This window comes from Olea europaea, chromosome 11 (assembly GCF_002742605.1).
Source record: "Olea europaea var. sylvestris chromosome 11, O_europaea_v1, whole genome shotgun sequence".
Classification (NCBI taxonomy): domain Eukaryota; kingdom Viridiplantae; phylum Streptophyta; class Magnoliopsida; order Lamiales; family Oleaceae; genus Olea; species Olea europaea.
In genome coordinates, this window is record NC_036247.1 from 20,316,785 (window position 1) to 20,337,052 (window position 20,268).

Consider the following 20,268-nt stretch of genomic DNA (forward strand, 5'->3'; position numbering starts at 1 on the left):
CTCACTCCGGCCAAAAGTTTTCATTCATCTGGGTCACTCAGGATTAACTTAAAAACAGTATGGCTTCTAGAAATCAAGTTATGCTTTTATTATATGCATAGGATGAAATGAAGAACAGAACAAATATTTACTTAAACATAATAACATAAACATAAAAAATTAAAACATAAATCAGGGATTTATAAATTCATCTTTAAAAAGGTTTACAACTAAGGATTTCCCTTTCGGGAAGTCCCTAAAGTTCTAAAATAAATTTAAAGGAATACAAAAATACCTTAAATATTCACAAGGATGATTCAACTATACGATGTTTTTTGGATTGAGAATTTTTCTGGAGGAAAGGTTTCAAAGGATTTTTTAGATAGCAGAGAGTACACAGGTTATAAACTTCTGCCTAAACCAAATGAAACTTGTTCTTTAAATAGAAAAATTCTAGAGAGCAAAAAAGTCTATACTACACTTGAGGAAGGAACACGTTTCACCGAGAAACTTCTGGCCAATTCAAGATTTGACAAGTGGAAAGAAAAGTTTCTACTTTTGTTAAATTTTCTAAAGGTCTACAGTTGGGAATCTTAAAATTTCCACAACTTTACACAAAAGTCTAACAAAATATCCCGACATCTTTCAACAATAATGAATACAAAATCAAAAGGTCTATAGTATTGTGATAAGAATCTTCAGCTTTTTCTTCTTTTCTTCTTTCACTTTTGTCTTGTTCTGCATTATTGAGAGTCTTTATCTTGTATCAAGATTGTGGCGTGCCACTGATGAAAATGACATTCCACTGTCTGAATTATTGTATCCTTTTTCCTGTGGATCTTCTTCATCTGAAAGTCTGAAATTACTGGCTTCATCTTTTTCTTTTTGTTCTGGACATTCTGAAATTTCTTTCTCTACTTCATGATTCTTTTTTAACATTGTCTCGAATGCCTGATTAACTGCTTCTCTGATTTGTTCTTTCAATCCTTCATCATTTTTCTTCTTTTTAATCTTTTTCTTTTTTCTAGAAGAAGTTCCTTCATCTTTTTTGGATTGCTTTTGAAATTTTTCAATTTTTTCAAAAATCTTTTCTAAAGAGACAGTATCTGGATTAGGGTCTTGTGATTCTTGAAAGAATAAACAGTCTTGGCTATCTTGGGCTACCGTTTTTTCTTTTCCTTTACTAGACTGAATTTCTTGGGTTTGTGAAAATTCTGGGTTATTTGAAAAATGTTCTGGAGAAAAATGGTCTGGTGGACTATATTTGACTAAGTAATCAAATTTTCCACTGGGCTGTCCTAAAAGATCCCAGATTTTCTTACCCTTTTCTGTAGTAGATTTATCAGTCTGCTGAGTCTGATTTTCTAGTTTAGTAGAGGAATCAATAGTCCCCTGAGTCTGTTGGGCTTTTGGTAAGTCCACAACCTTTAACGGATTTGATAAGTCTTTACCAGCTACCGTTTGGGCTGGACTAGCTATGGTTTTCTTGGGCTCCATAGTACCTGTTGGATAATGGACTTTTAGTTCCAAAATTTCTTTTTCCAATTGAGCCACTTTCTTTTGGAGTTGGATTCTTTCTAGTGAAAGATTTTGGTTGGCTTCATTGATAACTTTATAATTTCTCTGCATACATTCACAATGTTGGCAGAAAATATTTTGGTCTTTACTTGGAGAGAAATCTAATGGAGGGTCTGAATAATTTTTTAAAGAAGGAGATAAGTAAAAATTTATTCCTATTTGTTGTCTTGCAACATCTAGTGCTTCTTGAAAATTTGTAAAACCTTTGTAAAGAGGGTCTGGAAAATTTTTAATGCAGTCTAAAATTTCTATCCAAGAATGGAAAATTCTTGGAGTTTTTCCTTTAATAACAACATAAAATTTAAATATTTGCTTGTTCTGACTAAAGTGTTCTGACAATGCATTCATACATGCAAGAAAATATTTCTGATCTTTTGGATTCTTATTATAGGAAATCCATAAATTGTCTAAAATACATTTCTCTTCTCTAGATAAAGATATATGCGGTAAGATTTTAAAAGAAATATTACTATTAGGAAAAACTATGAGTTCTTGGTTTCCAAACCTTAGTCTGTCTTGTAACATTGGTCTGTTCTGGTTAAATGGAGTCTGTGATAGTAATCTTGATGCAAATGAATTCCCAGGTGGAATTCCTGGTCTTATAGGCCTTGGTCTTGTCATCTGTATAGCAGAAATATGTTAAATAAATTTAATAATTTCTATCTATTATTATTCTACTTAATATGTCTGCTACTTTATTATCACTACCTTTGATATGCTCAAATTTTATATTGATTCCTGTATTTGTAATTCTATCTATAAAATTTAACCATCTTCTTCTACTACTTTTTTTTGAATCTATTTTCATTTTATTGACAAAAGAAATTATAGCTACATAGTCTGTTCTTATGGTTATTTCTTTCTTAGATATAATAAATAGTTCAGAACTATCTAATGCATAATTAATAGCTAATAATTCTGCATTTATACTACTTAAATTTCCTTTCTCCTTATAATTTTCACTGTTATACCTACAAATTCTTTCTGTACTTTTATCAGTATATTTATTGGGTTTGCATATTTATATAGCTCCCATCCTATCATACTTCCATCTGTCTCTATAATTAAATATTCTGATTTTAATGGCATAGCTAATTCTGGCAAAATTTTTATTTTTTCTTTTATTTGTTGGACTAGTTTTATATCTTCTTGGTTAAAGAATCTTTGTCCTGTAGGAGATATTTTTGCATATAAAGGTCCTGCTATTTTTCCTAAATCTTTTATAAATGGTCTAGCATAATTTACTAATCCTAAAAATTTTTGGATTTGTTTTAAATCTTCTAGTTTGTCTGGAAATTCTAAAGCTTTCTTAGCAATATGAGGTTGTAACTTTATTTTACCTTTTACTATATTAACTTCTAAAAAGTCTATAAATTCCTTAAATAAAGTCATTTTCTTCTTACTAATTATTAAACCATGTTTAATAAATTCTGAAAATACTATTTGTAAGTGTCCTTTATGTTCTTGTTTATTTTTACTAAATACTAAAATATCATCTATGTATACTATTACAAATTTACTATGTTTATTAAAAATGCTTTCCATTTTTCTTTGGAAAATACTTGGTGCATTCTTAATTCCAAATGGCATTACAAGCCATTCAAAATGTCCTTCTGGGCAGGTAAAAGCTGTCCATTTAATACTTTCTGGATACATTTTTATTTGCCAAAATCCTGACTTTAAATCAAATTTAGTAAAAATTTTACAGTCTTGTATTTTATTTATTAGCACTGTTTTGTCTGGTATATTATAGGCATTATCTATAGTATTATCGTTAAGTCTTTTATAATTAATTACCATTCTACTTTTTCCTCTAACAATTTCTCTGAATGTTTTCTGACTATAAAGGCTGCTGATCTATGAGAACTATCTGATTTTCTAATAACTCCTAATTCTAAGAGTTCTTTTATATGTATTTTAAAATCTTCTAGATCTAGATTTGTGGCTTCAATATTCTTAATTTTAATTATATATTCTGGGTTTTTAATTTTTAATTCACATAAGATTTTATCTTTTTCCCAATATTTTAAAACATTTTCTCCTATTATTTCCATCTTTTCTAGTCTAGAAATTAAAATTTCTATTTCTTGTTCTGTTATTAACATATCATAAATCTTTTCATTATCAATTAATTCTATAATTCCAAAATCTATGTTTTCTAATTCATCCTCTAAATTATCTAATTCATCTTCTTTTAAATTGTCTTCTTCTATTAATTGACATTCTCTTTCTTTTTCACACTTACAGTTATTACTACTACTTCCACCACGCTTCTCTATGCACTCTGATGGGAAATAGGTAGTCTGTGTTGGTGTAAATAAGGTATGTTTTTGTAAATGTAAAAAGTCTTTAGTAATTGTAACACTTCTATTATCTTTTAATAAAAAACTTAATCCTATATTAAAATCTGTATCTTTAATAATTAAAGGTCTAACCCAAACTGATTCTTTTGGTAAAGTATATTCTATACTTCTACCACAGTTTGTCTCAAAACTGATCTTACTATTTGATTGTAATAATTCTTTATAAGTATAAAATTCTCCATCCATTTGTTGTGCTTCTATTGGTTTATCTGAGTATATTATATATTGTTCTGGAATTAATTTTTTATTAATTATACAATTACTACATCCTGAGTCTATTAATTCTAAACATTTTATTTCATATTGTCCTATTCTTATATAACATTTTACCTTAATACTTTTAAGTTTTTCTGGATTACATATTACCTGAACATATTCTTTTTCTTTGTATTCTATACCTTGACTATGTTCTTCTATTTCTATTGTTTTTCCTTTATTATTATATTCTAACATTTTTATCTTGTTTATTATAAATTTTTGCATTTCTTCTAGGCTTTCAATTCTTTTTCTGAGAATTTTTATTTCTGATATTTCAATTTTTTCTTTTAAAATTTCTGAATTAACTTCTTATTTTTTTATAAGATTCTTTTCTTCTAAGCATTTTATACATGCTTCTTTATAACATTTTAAACATTTAGCTCTAAGCTTTCTTACTGGGTACCAATTACACAAGTAACAAGCTATATTATCTGCTCCTTTATATTTTTGCCAATTATGTAGACATTCTATAATTACATTGTTCATTAAGTTTAATTCTTCTTCCGATTTTGATTCTTCTTGTAATCTTATATTAGAGAATTCATCTATTATTTCATAATCAGATTCTTTATTTTCTTCTAAATTTTTATCTTCTATTGATATAATACTGTAAATAGATTCTTTATCTGAGATATATTCATCTAATTGTATTAAGTCTTCATTAGTGCATTCTATTAATGTACTCTTTTTATCATAATTATTTATTCTTTTTGGACAAGTCTTAGTTAAATGTTCATTACTATTACATACATAACAACTAAGTCTATTTTTATAAGTTCTTTCTGGTTTGAATTTTCTAACATGCCTTTTTTATCTAAGTATGGTTTTCTTTTATTAGATTTTCTAAGAAAATATCTTTTCTTAAAAGATCTTTTATTCTTTCTTTCTTTATTACTATACTTATTTTTTCTTAAACTAGAGGCTCCATAAGTTTGTGGGGTAAAAATATCTTTACAAAATTTATAATCTGTCTTTTTAAGTTGTTTTTGAATTTGTAATTCTACACATTTATCTTCTAAGCATCTTATTACATGTTGTATTCTTTGTCCTATACTCCATTGTTTTTCTAGTTCTTCTTTTACTGCTGGTAAATTATTCCATTTATCTGTGATTTCTAATCCTAATGGTCCTGTTAATTTATGAAATAATTTATTTCCTATTTCTTGATTAAATGTATTTCCTGATATTGAAGTTAAGTAATGATACTCATTTAAAAAGTTCTTAACATATCTTCCTTTAGTCCATTTATAAAGACTAAGTTGTTCTAAATCTCTCGTAGCTTTTCTTTGTATACTCATGAGTCCTGAATTTGGATCTGCTCCTGTTATTAAGATTTGTATTTTATTAACAAAATTATAAGGATTACTTCCCATACTGATTAATTGTTCAAATTCTTGTTTCTTTTCTAATTTAAATGCTTTCCACATAGCTTTTACACTTTCTCCTAAGAATGTTTCTAAATATCTATACATATGTAAAGCTTCCATTTCTTGAAAATTTCTAATATAGTGTCCTATTATAGTGTTTTTCCATACATCTATTACATTATTCCATGTCTGTGGGTCATGTGCTGTAATATTTAAAATTTGTGCTTTATGGTCTGATTGGAATTCTATTTTCTTTTCTAAGTGTCTTTCACTTCCTCTTGCTATGTATTTTCCTTCTGTATTATTATATAAAGGATAAGCTCCTCTTAGAGGAAATCCTCCACTATAGACCATTGTTTCATATTTAACTGTTCTATCAAAAGGACTGTCACTAAAAGTTCTATATGTATTTGAATCTTCCATAAGTTCTTTTATATAACTAAAATCTGAATTATTTGAATTATTATTTTCTTTAATAGTTCCTATTCTTATATTTTGTTCTTGATCATAATATAAATATTCAGATTCTATAATTTTCTTATTAAGATACATTTGATCTTCTAATTCCAACAGTTCTTTATTATCTAAATTTATTCCTAATTCTTTTAGATAAATTATTCTATCATATTCTTCATCTATTAATTCTAGACGAACTTGATTTTGAAATGAAAATAGATTCAAAAAGAATTACAAATACAGGAATCAATATAGAATTTGAGCATATCAAAGGTATTGATAATAAAGTAGCAGACATATTAAGTAGAATAATAATAAATAGAAATTATTGAATTTTTTAAACATAATTCTGCTATACAGATAACAAGACCAAGGCCTATAAGATCAGGAATTCCACCTGGGAATTCATTTGCATCAAGATTACTACCACAGACTCCATTTAACCAGAACAGACCAATGTTACAAGACAGACTAAGGTTTGGAAACCAAGAACTCATAGTTTTTCCTAATAGTAATATTTCTTTTAAAATCTTACTGCATATATCTTTATCTAGAGAAGAGAAATGTATTTTAGACAATTTATGGATTTCCTATAATAAGAATCCAAAAGATCAGAAATATTTTCTTGCATGTATGAATGCATTGTCAGAACACTTTAGTCAGAACAAGCAAAGATTTAAATTTTATGTTGTTATTAAAGGAAAAACTCCAGGAATTTTCCATTCTTGGATAGAAGTTTTAGACTGCATTAAAAATTTTCCAGACCCTCTTTACAAAGGTTTTACAAATTTTCAAGAAGCACTAGATGTTGCAAGACAACAAATAGGAATAAATTTTTACTTATCTCCTTCTTTAAAAAATTATTCAGACCCTCCATTAGATTTCTCTCCAAGTAAAGACCAGAATATTTTCTGCCAACATTGTGAATGTATGCAGAGAAATTATAAAGTTATCAATGAAACCAACCAGAATCTTTCACTAGAAAGAACTCAACTCCAAAAGAAAGTGGCTCAATTGGAAAAAGAAATTTTGGATCTAAAAGTCCATTATCCAACAGGTACTATAGAGCCCAAGAAGTCCATAGCTAGTTCAGCCCAAACGGTAGCTGGTAAAGACTTATCAAATCCGTTAAAGGTTGTGGACTTACCAAAAGCCCAACAGACTCAGGGGGCTGTTGATTCCTCTACTAAACTAGAAAATCAGACTCAGCAGACTGATAAATCTGCTACAGAAAAGGGTAAGGAAATCTGGGATCTTTTAGGACAGCCCAGTGAAAAATTTGATTACTCAGTCAAATATAGTCCACCAGACCATTTTTCTCAAGAATATTTTTCAAATAACCCAGAATTTTCACAAACCCAAAAAATTCAGTCTAGTAAAGGAAAAGAAAAAACGGTAGCCCAAGATAGCCAAGACTGTTTATTCTTTCAAGAATCACAAGACCCTAATCCAGATACTGTCTCTTTAGAAAAGATTTTTGAAAAAATTGAAGAATTTCAAAAACAATCCAAAAAAGATGAAGGAACTTCTTCTAGAAAAAAGAAAAAGATTAAAAAGAAGAAAAATGATGAAGGATTGAAAGAACAAATCAGAGAAGCAGTTAATCAGGCATTCGAGACAATGTTAAAAAAGAATCATGAAGTAGAGAAAGAAATTTCAGAATGCCCAGAACAAAAAAAAAAAGATGAAGCCAGTAATTCCAGACTTTCAGATGAAAAAGAAGATCCAAAGGAAGAAGGATACAATAATTCAGACAGTGGAATGTCATTTTCATCAGTGCCACGCCACAATCTTGATACAAGATAAAGACTCAATAATGCAGAACAAGACAAAAGTGAAAGAAGAAAAGAAGAAAAAGCTGAAGATTCTTATCACAATACTATAGACCTTTTGATTTTGTATTCATTATTGTTGAAAGATGTCGGGATATTTTGTTAGACTTTTGTGTAAAGTTGTGGAAATTTTAAGATTCCCAACTGTAGACCTTTAGAAAATTTAGCAAAAGTAGAAACTTTTCTTTCCACTTGTCAAATCTTGAATTGGCCAGAAGTTTCTCGGTGAAGCGTGTGCCTTCCTCAAGGGTAGTATAGACTTTTTTGCTCCCTAGAATTTTTCTATTTAAGGAACAAGTTTCATTTGGTTTAGGCAGAAGTTTACAACCTGTGTACTTTCTGCTATTTAAAAAATCCTTTGAAACCTTTCCTCCAGAAAAATTCTCAATCCAAAAAATATTGTATAGTTGAATCATCCTTGTGAATATTTAAGGTATTTTTGTATTCCTTTAAATTTATTTTAGAACTTTAGGGACTTCCCGAAAGGGAAATCCTTAGTTGTAAACCTTTTTAAAAATGAATTTATAAATCTCTGATTTATGTTTTAATTTTTTATGTTTATGTTATTATGTTTAAGTAAATATTTGTTATGTTCTTCATTTCATCCTATGCATATAATAAAAGCATAACTTGATTTCTAGAAGCCATACTGTTTTTAGGTTAATCCTGAGTGACCCAGATGAATGAAAACTTTTGGCCGGAGTGAGTCTTTTGATATTTTCTAGAGATGTTGGGAAAAGGGAAAAAATAAATCTAAGAATTTTATAAGGGAGTGCCATGGGTGACCTTATAAAAAGGAATCAGGTTCAAGTTTATATGTCATAGGTGGTGAAAATTTAAATGAAAAAAAAAAAAGGGGATTTATATATGATTCTTAAGAAAGAGTTATAGAAAACTAAGGAGAGTACTGAGTAGGATTAAAGTTATTAAAAGTTAAAAGTTTAAACAAAACATCTCATTAAAACAGCCATCTACAACAGCCAGAATTATATATATTCTTGCCAGAATTTACTGTATTCATTCCAAGTTTTTTATTTAGCAGATACGAACTGGCTTTTTTGGGGGGGGGGGGCAAATGAGGTGGTTGTTAGGACTTAGGTGGCCTGATTATGATGCTGACATTTCAGCTTCAGCATCATTTATGCGATCAGTGCTTTCCATTTTTATATCCTCTGTAGCAATCAAGTTCTCAGAATCTCTCTTTATGCCATCTCTTTTGGACATTTGAAGTTCCCAAACTAAAAATAGTTATTTTTTGCTATCGTACTGAAATTAATAACAGGACGGTTCCTGGCACCCTCCTATCATCGCTGATGAACAACTTGATGTTCCTATGTGGAATCCAGTGCTATTTAAACACCCCTCAAACGAATTGCTTCTGTTCTATAAAATTGGGCAAGACGTTCAGAAGTAAGTTCTCAAATCTGTTTTCTCTGTCTGTGCTATTATTTTTTGCTGATTAATAGTGATTAGCAGTGTTTTCATTTAAGTTTTGAAATTCTTCCTATTATACTTGCCCATGGAAGTCCTGTGGTAGGTGGCAGTTAAACAGAATTTATGTTAGATATAGCAATCGTACTAAAAGATGTGTGTGATGGAGCAACAGTCGTAGGCGTGAGATCTAGTGGCGGTAATAGTAGATAATTCCTATTATTTTAGTCTTGCATTAATGTTCTCGATGCAGAAACGTAACAATTTGACAAGAATAAGAAAGCAATAAGAAAATAAAGGGGATCAAAGAAGAGAAAAATCAAGGATTCCTGTTACATGAATAAGCCATCTATAAATAGAGCAACTAAGCTAACATCCAAGAACTTCTAATAAATTAGAACTTTGTTAAAATATTAAAAGTAACCTAATCTAATTGAAACACTCATAATTCGAATTAAACTCTCTTAAAATCCAAAGTCTATCTTTATCTCCATCATTTCTCTTCAACTGAGAGAACTCGACTCTGACAAGGTAGATTGAAACTTTATACCTCAAGGAGGCAGATCTTTTGCTTTGACCAAGTGTCATTATTGAACTCTTGACAGCAACATATAGCTTAACCCGTACCAATGGCCAAGGAGTGATATTTCTTATGAATCAAATATGGATGGCAAGTTTTAAAAAGCAAAAGCTAATGCAACTCAACCACAGGTCCACAAGTTCCAAGATATGTTATTCATTAATGACATATATAGCTTTTCTTGATGAGGCTTAGAAAGGAATAAATCATAAGTTGGAACTTTAGCAGAACATTTTGAAACATGTTGCTTTAGAGGGGAACCCTGAGGGGTAGCTTAGTGATCAGGCCTTGGGTTTGCTCCCCAATGGTCACCAGTTCGAGCCTCCTCAAGGTCACTGAAGTGAGTACCCGACTGCAAACTTTATGATCCCGTGGAATTAGTCGTCCACGATCATTATTAAAAAAAAAAAAAATGCTTTAGAGGGGAAGTAGAACTAAGCTCCCGTTTGGTAGCAAATTTTTACCCGTTATTTTACTATATCAGCCGTTATTTTTGACTTATTCTCTTACGGGTAGGACTCACTTTTCTCTCTAATGGTCTAAAAATCAATTCACATAATCACTACCGAACAGACCCTAAGATAGAATACATGAAAAATGTCATTGTGATTATAGTTATAATAAGAATAATAGTGAAGTCATTTCCAGAAAGTGATTATTTAAATATTTAGGTTTGATTATAAAGGAGGACCTAATGATGTAATACAGCCTCCATTTGGATACAAATTTTTAAAATAATTTATAAATTTAGACAAAGTCAAACATTAATTTCAATCTACATTTATAACTTCTACTCGTTGTTGTCCATACATTTCGTGGGTCCACTGCTATCTCTCTTGCTATTCCACTTTATAAACTATTTGGGCCCCATTTTGGGAATCGATTTTTAGGTTTTTAAATGACTGATTTTGAGCATTTGTGAGAGGTTAGACTTTAGGTATTTTTAGTATTGATTTTTAAAACAGTCCAACCTATTCATGGGAGTTTATTATCCAGGGATTTTGATATTTTTATTTTATTTTTTTTGAAGAATAAATTACATAGATGCTTGTATATAAAGGTAGGTATATGTAAACAATATGGAGTAAATGTGTTTCTCACTTCTTACCATTCAATATGACTTTCCATAGTTTACCAAATCATTTTTTATTGTGTATTGACTAACCTTAATTTGAACTAATTATTGTTACATTGAATAAACTCTTGCTTGCCAATCATTTTCTATTTGATTATAGGATGAAGGAAAACGAATATATTTGTGAAACTAATTTCGTAGAGTATGTAAATTTACTCTTCTGCTAAATACTTCTTAAGAGATGATATTCATTTTTTCGAACTTAGTTAAATTTCCAATTTTTAATTTGTTATGTTAATATTTTTATACCCGTGAGTGATATTTTGCTTATTAGTTAATTTTTTTTTACACGTAGGGAATCTTAAACTAAATACTTGGTGGAAGGTATGAAATGATTTAATAAAAAAAAGTAACAAAAAGAAATGTTAATAGGAAGATTTGTCCTATACGAGTAAATCAAAATCGGGCTAATCTTTACCCGAAGTAGAGCGTAAACCTAAAAGGATGAAAGAGACTTGTTTAGGAATAAGAAAATACCATCTAATAAGCGATTTTCTACGTGTAAGTCAATTTTTTTAATTATAAAGTAAATTTTTTTGTTATACATAATTTTTTTGGTTATTGTATTTTTATTATAAGCAATATTTTTTTTATATGTATAATTGTTTTTTTTTATTGTAAGTGACTATTTAAAATACTTTTTAAGAAATGACATCCATCAATTTTGAATAAAATATGTGAGTTGGAAATAATTGTTTTAGAGAAGGTAAAATTAGGAGAAAATTTGAGAAATTCCAAAATTATCGATTTGTTGGGTTGAGAAATACAACCTAAATTACACTTCACAGGTTTTGAATTTTTTTAAATAACCTAAAACTAGTTCCCCCCCAAAAAAACTAACAAGCGCTAATTTTCAAGAACAATGATGTTAAGATTGATTTGTGATCTTGATAGATTGGATAAAATTAAAAAATTCGAGAACCTATGATATCTTGTAGTTTTTGTTGAAATTCTTTCAGCAGTTAAATATAAAAGAGCAAGATGGATCATCTTGAGTAGGCTTCATTTTAGCGTCATTTTCTCTGTTTTAGAGAGTAAAATCTATTTTTGAGGTGTCCAATACACTCTTTACCTTCAAAAATTAAAATAATAGTGGATTTGATTTTCCAAATGTATTGAGCCAATACACTCTTAGACAATGTTTTGTTTATTATTGCACATTTTTGTTGTTTGTTTCTTTGATTTCTTCATATAAAAAAGAGGGAAGTGAAATAAAAAAGAGGAAATTCTTAAAAAATTGGGAAAAGGATGAAAATGTTGCTTATGGGAAAATGCATATTAATAAATGAATATCGAGAGTGTTCTTGGAGAACTGTAAAATGTTTTGACTCTTTATTTTTTAGAATTCCTTGAGATGCTCTTTATATTATAGAAGATGTTCTTTAAAATAAGGAGCACTATTGGAGATGCTCTTACATTATGAGGAGGTATATAGCTAGTGTCCTATAATGTTGTGTTGATTAAAAAAGTGGTTGAGCTTATTTGTAGAACAGAGGTCTGGAGAAAATCAGGTTCTCTTTAAGATGTCAAATCTACGTATAAATTTTTTCTAACTTCATCATGCTACTATCTTCTAACTTAGATGGAGTGGATGCATGAAGCGATCGTATGATGGTGGAGTCACCTGGTCAGAAAGAGAACAGCTTCCACCTGGTATACTAGGACCAATTAAGAACAAGGTATAGCTTTATTCATTCATGTCCGTTTCATTAGACTTGAGGTGATACTAATGTTACTTATACTTAATTATCTTCCTCAGCCTATTTTGATAGAAAATGGTGACTTGCTTTGCGGATCTTCTGTTGAGAGCTGGAATTCTTGGGGTGCATGGATGGAGGTTGTACTCAGATCCAGCCTCAGACTGCTTAAAGGAGAAAAAATGACTATTGACTGACTCAAGATTCGTAATTTTGTGAAACAGATAACTGCAGACTTGGGTAGGTCATGGAGAAAGTATGGCCCAATATACATTAAGGATAAGTCTCTTAGTGTGATTCAACCAGTTCCTTACCAGACTGCCAATGGGACCATTCGTGTACTTCTGAGATCCTTTGACGGAATTAATAGAATATGCAAGTCAGAATCCAGTGATGGTGGACATACCTGGGATTATGCAAGGCCAACAGAATTGCCAAATCCAAATTCAGGTTGTGAACTGAAACGAACTATTTCTAAATTGAGGGCTTATATGTTTTGTCTCCTAAATGGCAGAAAAAAAGTGTTTTTTCAAAGTTCTATTAAAGACATCTTTACAATGTTATTAATTGGGCGGCTGTAGGACAAAAAGTTATACTATGGAAGTACTTATGAATCTTTCCTGTAATTTCATGAATTGAAATTGGTTGACAGGAATCGATGGGGTTAAGCTGAAGGATGGCCGTCTTGTACTTGCTTATAATACAATCTCCAGGGGTGTGCTTAAAGTTGCTCTCTCTTCAGACGGTGGAGACTCGTGGCACGATGTTGTCACACTGGAGGAGACTTCGGGGATGGAATTTTCTTATCCAGCTGTTATCCAAGCCAGTGATGGATTAGTGCACATCACTTACACTTATAATAGGACGCAAATCAAGGTACCAACTGTATTCTTTGAATGAATGGTATATGATGGTTGAATTTTATTTGCTTTACCTGTTTTAGATTTCATCTTGTATCTGTTTTCTGTTCTTTTCCTTTTCCAGCATGTTGTCTTAAATCCTAATTGATACACTGGAGCATATCTGGGGAAATTTCTGATCTAAAAAGGTACTTCCACCTCCGCCTTGTACTTTGGAACCAGTTAACTTTAATGATATCTGTAGAAAATAATGTCTCCTACCATCTAGTTAATGAAAATAACTTAAGGCCCTATTTGATCCACATTATTTAGAAAAAATACATTCTTAAACAGTGATTTGACATTATTTCAACCACACATTCTTTAATAAAATAATATTACACGCAAATGCATAACTTTTCTTTATTTTGAACCACACATTTTCCACTTATACACTGTTCAAAAATTCATTTTTATGAAAATAATGTGGCTCAAACAAGGGCTAAACTGCTTTAATATTTTATGTTATAACTTATGAGCTAATCCTGATAAAACTCATGGATTTTATCTATTAATTTTTTATTTTTCATTGTCAATTATATTTTTACCCAAGTTTCTACTTATGTATAAAACAGAGCAATATCATGACTTATTGAGGGTATAATTTAAAGCTCAGATCTTCCATTAACAATTAAAATTCCTTCTTTCATAAATATACAACTTGGATCTATTAGGACATGTAATAAATATCATCTGCCCTTTAGCACATGGGATTGATCTGATGTCAAACTCTTGAGTATGAAATTGGGAAGACCTGTCTTAATTTTACTTTGTCAAGGACTTTCTTTTTGCCAGTGTTCTAAAAGCTTTTAAGTGTGGCTAGGCGGCAATGCCAAGATTCGCCTAGGTGAGTATTTAGAACAATGCTTTTTGCAAATGATCCATAGGATTTGGTTTTTAAAACTTCTCTTATTAAAAGAAAAATTCATTTAGTATTTGCTTTGATGCAAATTTCTATTGAAAGAAGATATACCATCGGATTAAAGAATGATCAATTATAGATTGTTTGATTCGTATCGTTTCTGGTTTGACTTATTAAGCTGAGCCTGATTTAACAACTAAGCACAATACAGTCAGCTTGTATAACATCATCTTGCTCATGATAAATTCGTTCTGTGAAAGTTCTGGAATAGCATCTTAATGGTCATGAATACCAATCTAAATGATTTATCTTGTGTTTCTAAAGTCTTCATCACTAGTTGTTATTCATGATCTTCCATCAAACAATGTGTTTAGAAACTACATCTAACATAGGTTTCTACTATGAAGCTTCCTCAATTATAATGCATGATTCTTTCTTATTTGAGGTCGAATGATAATAATGAACTAATTAATTCTATTTGTACATAATGATCTACACAATGGTGTACATGATGATGACATGGAAGAGATAAAAGTAGGTCTAGAATTGGTACTGCTTGCTATTGAGGAAAAAAGTAATGCAATGCAGATAGACGAGGTAGGTAATATCGATTAAAGCTCAGGCAAGCCCTTGAGACTGACCAGGTAAGGAGCAACGTCTGCCCACATTGCCTTTCCTTCTGATGAGGATTCGAGAGTTGTACGGAAATGGGATCCTCAATAGGCCCTAATTAAATAAACATATTCTAGAAGGATCAAGAAGATTGGTGAAGAATGGGGCTGCAACAAACTCTGTTAGAGAGGTAGAATGGAAAGGGAAAATCTGTTACAAGTAGCTTATAAATAGGTAAGAGTTGGAGGAGAATAGGCATGCAAACTAGTGAGTGAAAACTATATGGTGGAGAGCACAGCTCTCTCAAAAGGCTGATTGTATTTCGTTTATTCCTGTAATTCATCTTACCATTAATACATTTTTGTAATTTCTACAATTATTCATCTATCCCCAGGGGGTCCTTATCAAAGTGGTGTCAGAGCATCCAAATCAACTCACCACACGATGACTCTTATTGACGGTGAATGATTTAGAGAAGAAAGTAGATAGCAACCACCAAGAGCTTCAAACTGGCCTAGAATCATTGCTAGCAGAGTTCCAACTAATATACTCAGGCATGCTGGAGAAGTTGGATGCTCTACTACATCTTTGGACCAGGAGAGGGATTGTAAAGAAAAGGGGTTGGCTACGGAGAAAACGCTAGCAACTTGTGATGAAGCTAGACTATCCCAATTCAGACCAAATGATAGCCAGTATAAAGGAGGCAGTTCGGTAGAGGATTGGAGATGGGAGTCGTATAAGGTGGTTGGATATGCCAATCTTCGACGAATCTGACCTGGATGGGTGGGTTTTTCATGTGGAAAGATATTTCGGCATCAATCGGATGATGGAGGAGGAAAAAATTGAAGCCGTCGCGGTGGGTTTTGATGGTGAGATGATTGCGTGGTTCAAGTGGGAGGAAAGACAAGCCGATGAAGTGGGAAGAAGCGAAGGTTTGATTGCTGCAGAGGTTTCGCCCTTTACAGGATGGATCTCTAAGCACCCAAATTCTGCCGACCTGGCAAAGCACCACAGGAAGAGATTACAACCAATGGTTCGAAACTCTAGTTTCATAGTTGAATGGAGTATCGGAGGAGGTTTTGGAATACAGTTTCTAAAATGGGTTAAAACCTGAGGTAAGGGCCGAATTCCACCAAGACCTTTGGGCTTAGAGCAAATCTTTAAGGAGGCCGAAAAGATAAGAGGATGGAAATCTTATAACCAAAATGAGCCAATGGAATTCTAGCCCAATTAAACCCAAATGAATAACATATTCTAGCCCAAACCCACCTCAATTCACTAGCCCATTAAACAAACCAACAGTTCCTATAAGCCTTATCCCAGCTTGTACAAATGGACCAAACCTTTTTCCTAAATCAACCATCCCCTACAAGCTACTAACAGACACAAGGATCCAAACTAAGGGAGAAAAGGGGCTATGGTATCACTGTCGTGACAAATTCACAATTGGGCATCGGTGTAGGAATAAAGAGTTGCAAGTTTTGGTTATTAGAGAACGGGAGAAGGAGCCAGACAGTGAAGTCACGGTCGACAAGTGCGACTGAAAGCAATAGGTTCCGATGAAGAGGTTGGTGATAAATTGGGATTTTTAATTGATTTGGTGTTTGGATTAAGGGCGTAAAAGACCATAAAAGGGCATATTGTACAAGAAGAAGAGATCGCGAAGCTGATCAATTGTGGTACTATGCACTTTTGTATTCTGATTAGTTGGGTTCATTTTTTGGAAAACCCGCAAAAGGGTGTGAATGGTTATGGGATTTGTATAGATAACATTCTAAGTGTAGGTGGTCATCACCGAAACTTTTTAATTGCTTTTGGATCCATTTTGATATTTGCCTTAGTGAGGATTCTTACCAAAAAAATGGTTCGGTTATATGGAATTTTGAATTTCGAAATTGAACCACATTTCCACTTTGAGGACAAGGTGGATTTTTGGAGCGACGGGTAATTGATAGGCCCAATTAAATAAACATATTCTAGAAGGATCAAGAAGATTGGTGAAGAATGGGGCTACAACAAACTCTGTTAGAGGGGTAGAATGGAAAGGGAAAATCGATTACAAGTAGCTTATAAATAGGTACGAGTTGGTGGAGAATAGGCATGCAAATTAGTGAGTGAAAACTATATGGTGGAGAGTATATCCCTCTCGAAAGGCTGATTGTATTTCCTTTATTCATGTAATTCATCTTACCATTAATGCATTTCTATAATTTCTACAATTATTCATCTATCCTCAGGGGTTCCTTATCAGATCATATGAAAAAACACAAGTAAACGAGCCTCCATTTGAGCCTTAAAAGATAAAGGTACATGAGCAGCCACGGGTCTTCCAATATCAATAGATTGGTTGTTTCGCTCTTGTATCTTCGAAAAGGAAAGCGAGAAAAAAAATTGTGAGAGTTTCTTGATTTCGAAAGAGAGTATGTGGGTTATCCCAATAACTAAAAGTGGTGGATAGCTTAACAGTAAAAAAAAGGAGGAAGCAAGGAGCAGCACTAGTCTTTCTTGGTGTGGTCGAATGAACTGTTTTGCTTTCAAATAAGTTCGTTGAAGTCGGTTAATCAAACTTGGTCTTATTTGCGCCATTAGACTTTCGAGTGATTATAGCATGGTTTATAGATTTATTTTTTATTATTATTTTTTTATGGAAGAACTGGGCTGATCTATATGCCCTTTAGCTTAGCAGGAGTGCTTTCATGCCCCTTTACTGAGAGATGCACCATTTTGATAGGAATTGGCCTAGACCTTGTACACCTCCTTGAGCTATGTACAAATAGCATTGCTCTTTGCTTGCTAGAAAAACTGCTAGGTGACTTAGTCTTACATGTCCTTTGGAGAATATACGTTTTTCAAGTTATTAGACTGTCAGAACATTAAAAATACAGGAACTCTTAACTGGAGTTTGAAAAATGAGACACTGGTTCATTTGAACCTATAACCCATTAAGGATTTGGGAAACTGAGATGTCTTGCTGAGTTTGAGCTGCACAAGTCTTGCTAAGATTATGTCTGTGGTTGACTAAAAGGTTTTTCTCAACGCAACGCCAATAGGTTGTACCAGATGATGAAAAATTTAATAATCTTTTAGGCCAATAATGCAAGGATAATAACTGAATTCATTTCCATTATATGCTATCAAGTTTATACTCGCTGTAGTTTGTTGGTCTGGTTATCCATTTCATGTGTCTATGTTATAACTCTAATATACTAGTCGGTTAATGAAAATTTGATTTTGGAAAATGTAGGAGAGTTCTGAGGAAGCCACTAGTGGTTGACTTGAGAAAAGTGCATCACCCTTGGTGGAGGCGTGTTCAGGAAAATCAGTAAATAAATGTAACTTGCTCTTTCGATTCAGAATTCTTACTCATTTCATGTAAATGTGATTTATTTCTATTATGGGGCCAGTTATTTCAATTAATGCGGGTCCATTTCATTATAGGAAATATTGATTTTATTTGTTTTGAGAATGAGTAGTCGTGCAAGTATAACAAGTTAGTAGATAATCAGTCTATTTTTCGTTTCTTTCCAATTCTGTTATGTTTAACTAGAGGGGTCAAATTAAGTTGGATTGTTGAGGCCACGGCAGTCCAAAACTACAGCTAACGCCTGGTTTGTTGTGTTGGGTGTAAGTGTTATGCCTTATGTCCAATTGACTTTGGACAGAAACACTTTTAATATATAGTTGATGCGATTTATGGTAGATCTATTATTTAATTAATAAATATTCAATCGAATTAAATAATGGAGTCCGTAGATTTAAATCTTAATAATTTGTTAATCACAAGGAGTTGTGATTGTGAGATATAAATTACATATAATTGAATATTAAATCATTCGGATATTATCATTATGGATAGAGAATCACGTGTGACATTTTTTATTTGTAAAATAAGTAATTTATCTCATAGGCTAAAGTGGCGACACTTGAATGAATACGAGAATGTTTTGTTATAGAACAAAATATTGGAAATCAATTAAGAGATTCTACATAGATAATTATTTAACGTTTGATAGTGAAATTGGTCGTTTGACTTGAAGTCGTCATAATGCTTTATTTGAGGACAATCATGTTTTAACGGTGTTGGATGTTGCTCTAGCAAAGGCCGTTAATAAGGTATCGTTTGGGTATGTCAAGAATCGTATGAAGGTTGTGAATGACCAATAGATGATTCATCACTCTTAGATAATAAAAGAGTTTAATTTGCATTTTATTCAATTAAGTCGATAACGAAATTCTTGGTCAAGGTATACTTAGAAGTCGAAAAGGAGTTTTCGACTTATATTAACTTAATAGTGGGATGAAAGATATGATCGGTAATCGAGATTGACATACTTCCATATCTCGTAATTGATCGAATCATATTAAACAAGGGATTATAGTTTCATAATAAACGAACGAGTTTGATTTTGTCATACCACGTGATATTTTCATCATACGTATTGTCCTAACATATTGCTAGACGGCGAATGTAAATTAATGATAAATTAAAATGATGTTTTAATTTATCAATTTTGATTAGATCAAAATAATAATTCATATCGTTAGGCATCGTGATTGAGAACTTGATGTGTCACACACAAAAGGAGAGTTAGAAGATTGTGATTTGTCAATTAATTAATTTAACAAGCATAAATTGATAAATTGGATTTCTTATTTATAGGTTCGAATTAATTAATTGGATTAATGAATTCACGGATCGAATTTAATTAAATAAGTTAATTAAATATTGGATTGGGTCAGGTCAAGCCCATTTGGGCTTGTATAAATAAGTGATTATGATTTTCAATTTGTAGAGAATTTCATTCTTGCTAGCACAAGAGGAGAAAAATCTTAGTTCCTACAATCTTATTCTTTGTGTGGAATTCGATTGAATACTGGACAATTGGACAGTTGTGGGTGACAGATTAAGATTGCTAGAAGAAAAAAAGCAAAGGAGTTTGCAAATTTTGTAAAAAGGTATGATTTCTATTTAAATACAAAGAGATCCTTGGTGGGAATTGAAATTTGTTTTTTTTTTCGCTGCACATGATATATAGATTCCTAACAGTGGTATTATGACCAACTTTGTGTTTGATAGAAATTGTTTAGCATTTTTGTGCAATCAAAAGTTGATTGTTATGCTTCAGGCGATGGCTTCAGGAGTGGCAGATGCGGCCACTGCACTCAGCTGCGACGTTTGAACAGTAATTTAATACTTAATTAAAATATGATTTTAATTA

The 20,268-nt window shown here is 31.6% G+C and overlaps 1 protein-coding gene across 4 annotated transcripts in view; it reads left to right on the plus strand.

Moving 5' to 3' along the window:
• Nucleotides 1-18,574, plus strand: part of LOC111403716 — a 20,322-nt gene extending 1,748 nt beyond the window's left edge. For 2 of the 4 annotated variants that reach the window (XM_023032318.1, XM_023032317.1), the window contains 7 exons: nt 9,116-9,243; nt 12,562-12,658; nt 12,739-12,816; nt 12,901-13,126; nt 13,329-13,552; nt 13,661-13,724; nt 18,294-18,574. In XM_023032318.1, the coding sequence (XP_022888086.1) occupies nt 9,116-9,243; nt 12,562-12,658; nt 12,739-12,816; nt 12,901-13,126; nt 13,329-13,552; nt 13,661-13,684 (777 nt within the window). In that variant the 3' untranslated portion in view covers nt 13,685-13,724; nt 18,294-18,574. Of the gene's footprint in view, nt 1-9,115; nt 9,244-12,561; nt 12,659-12,738; nt 12,817-12,900; nt 13,127-13,328; nt 13,553-13,660; nt 13,725-14,353; nt 14,423-18,293 lie in introns of all 4 variants that reach the window. The other 2 variants (XR_002704517.1, XR_002704516.1) reach the window with 2 other exon arrangements.
• Nucleotides 18,575-20,268: the final 1,694 nt, after the last annotated feature.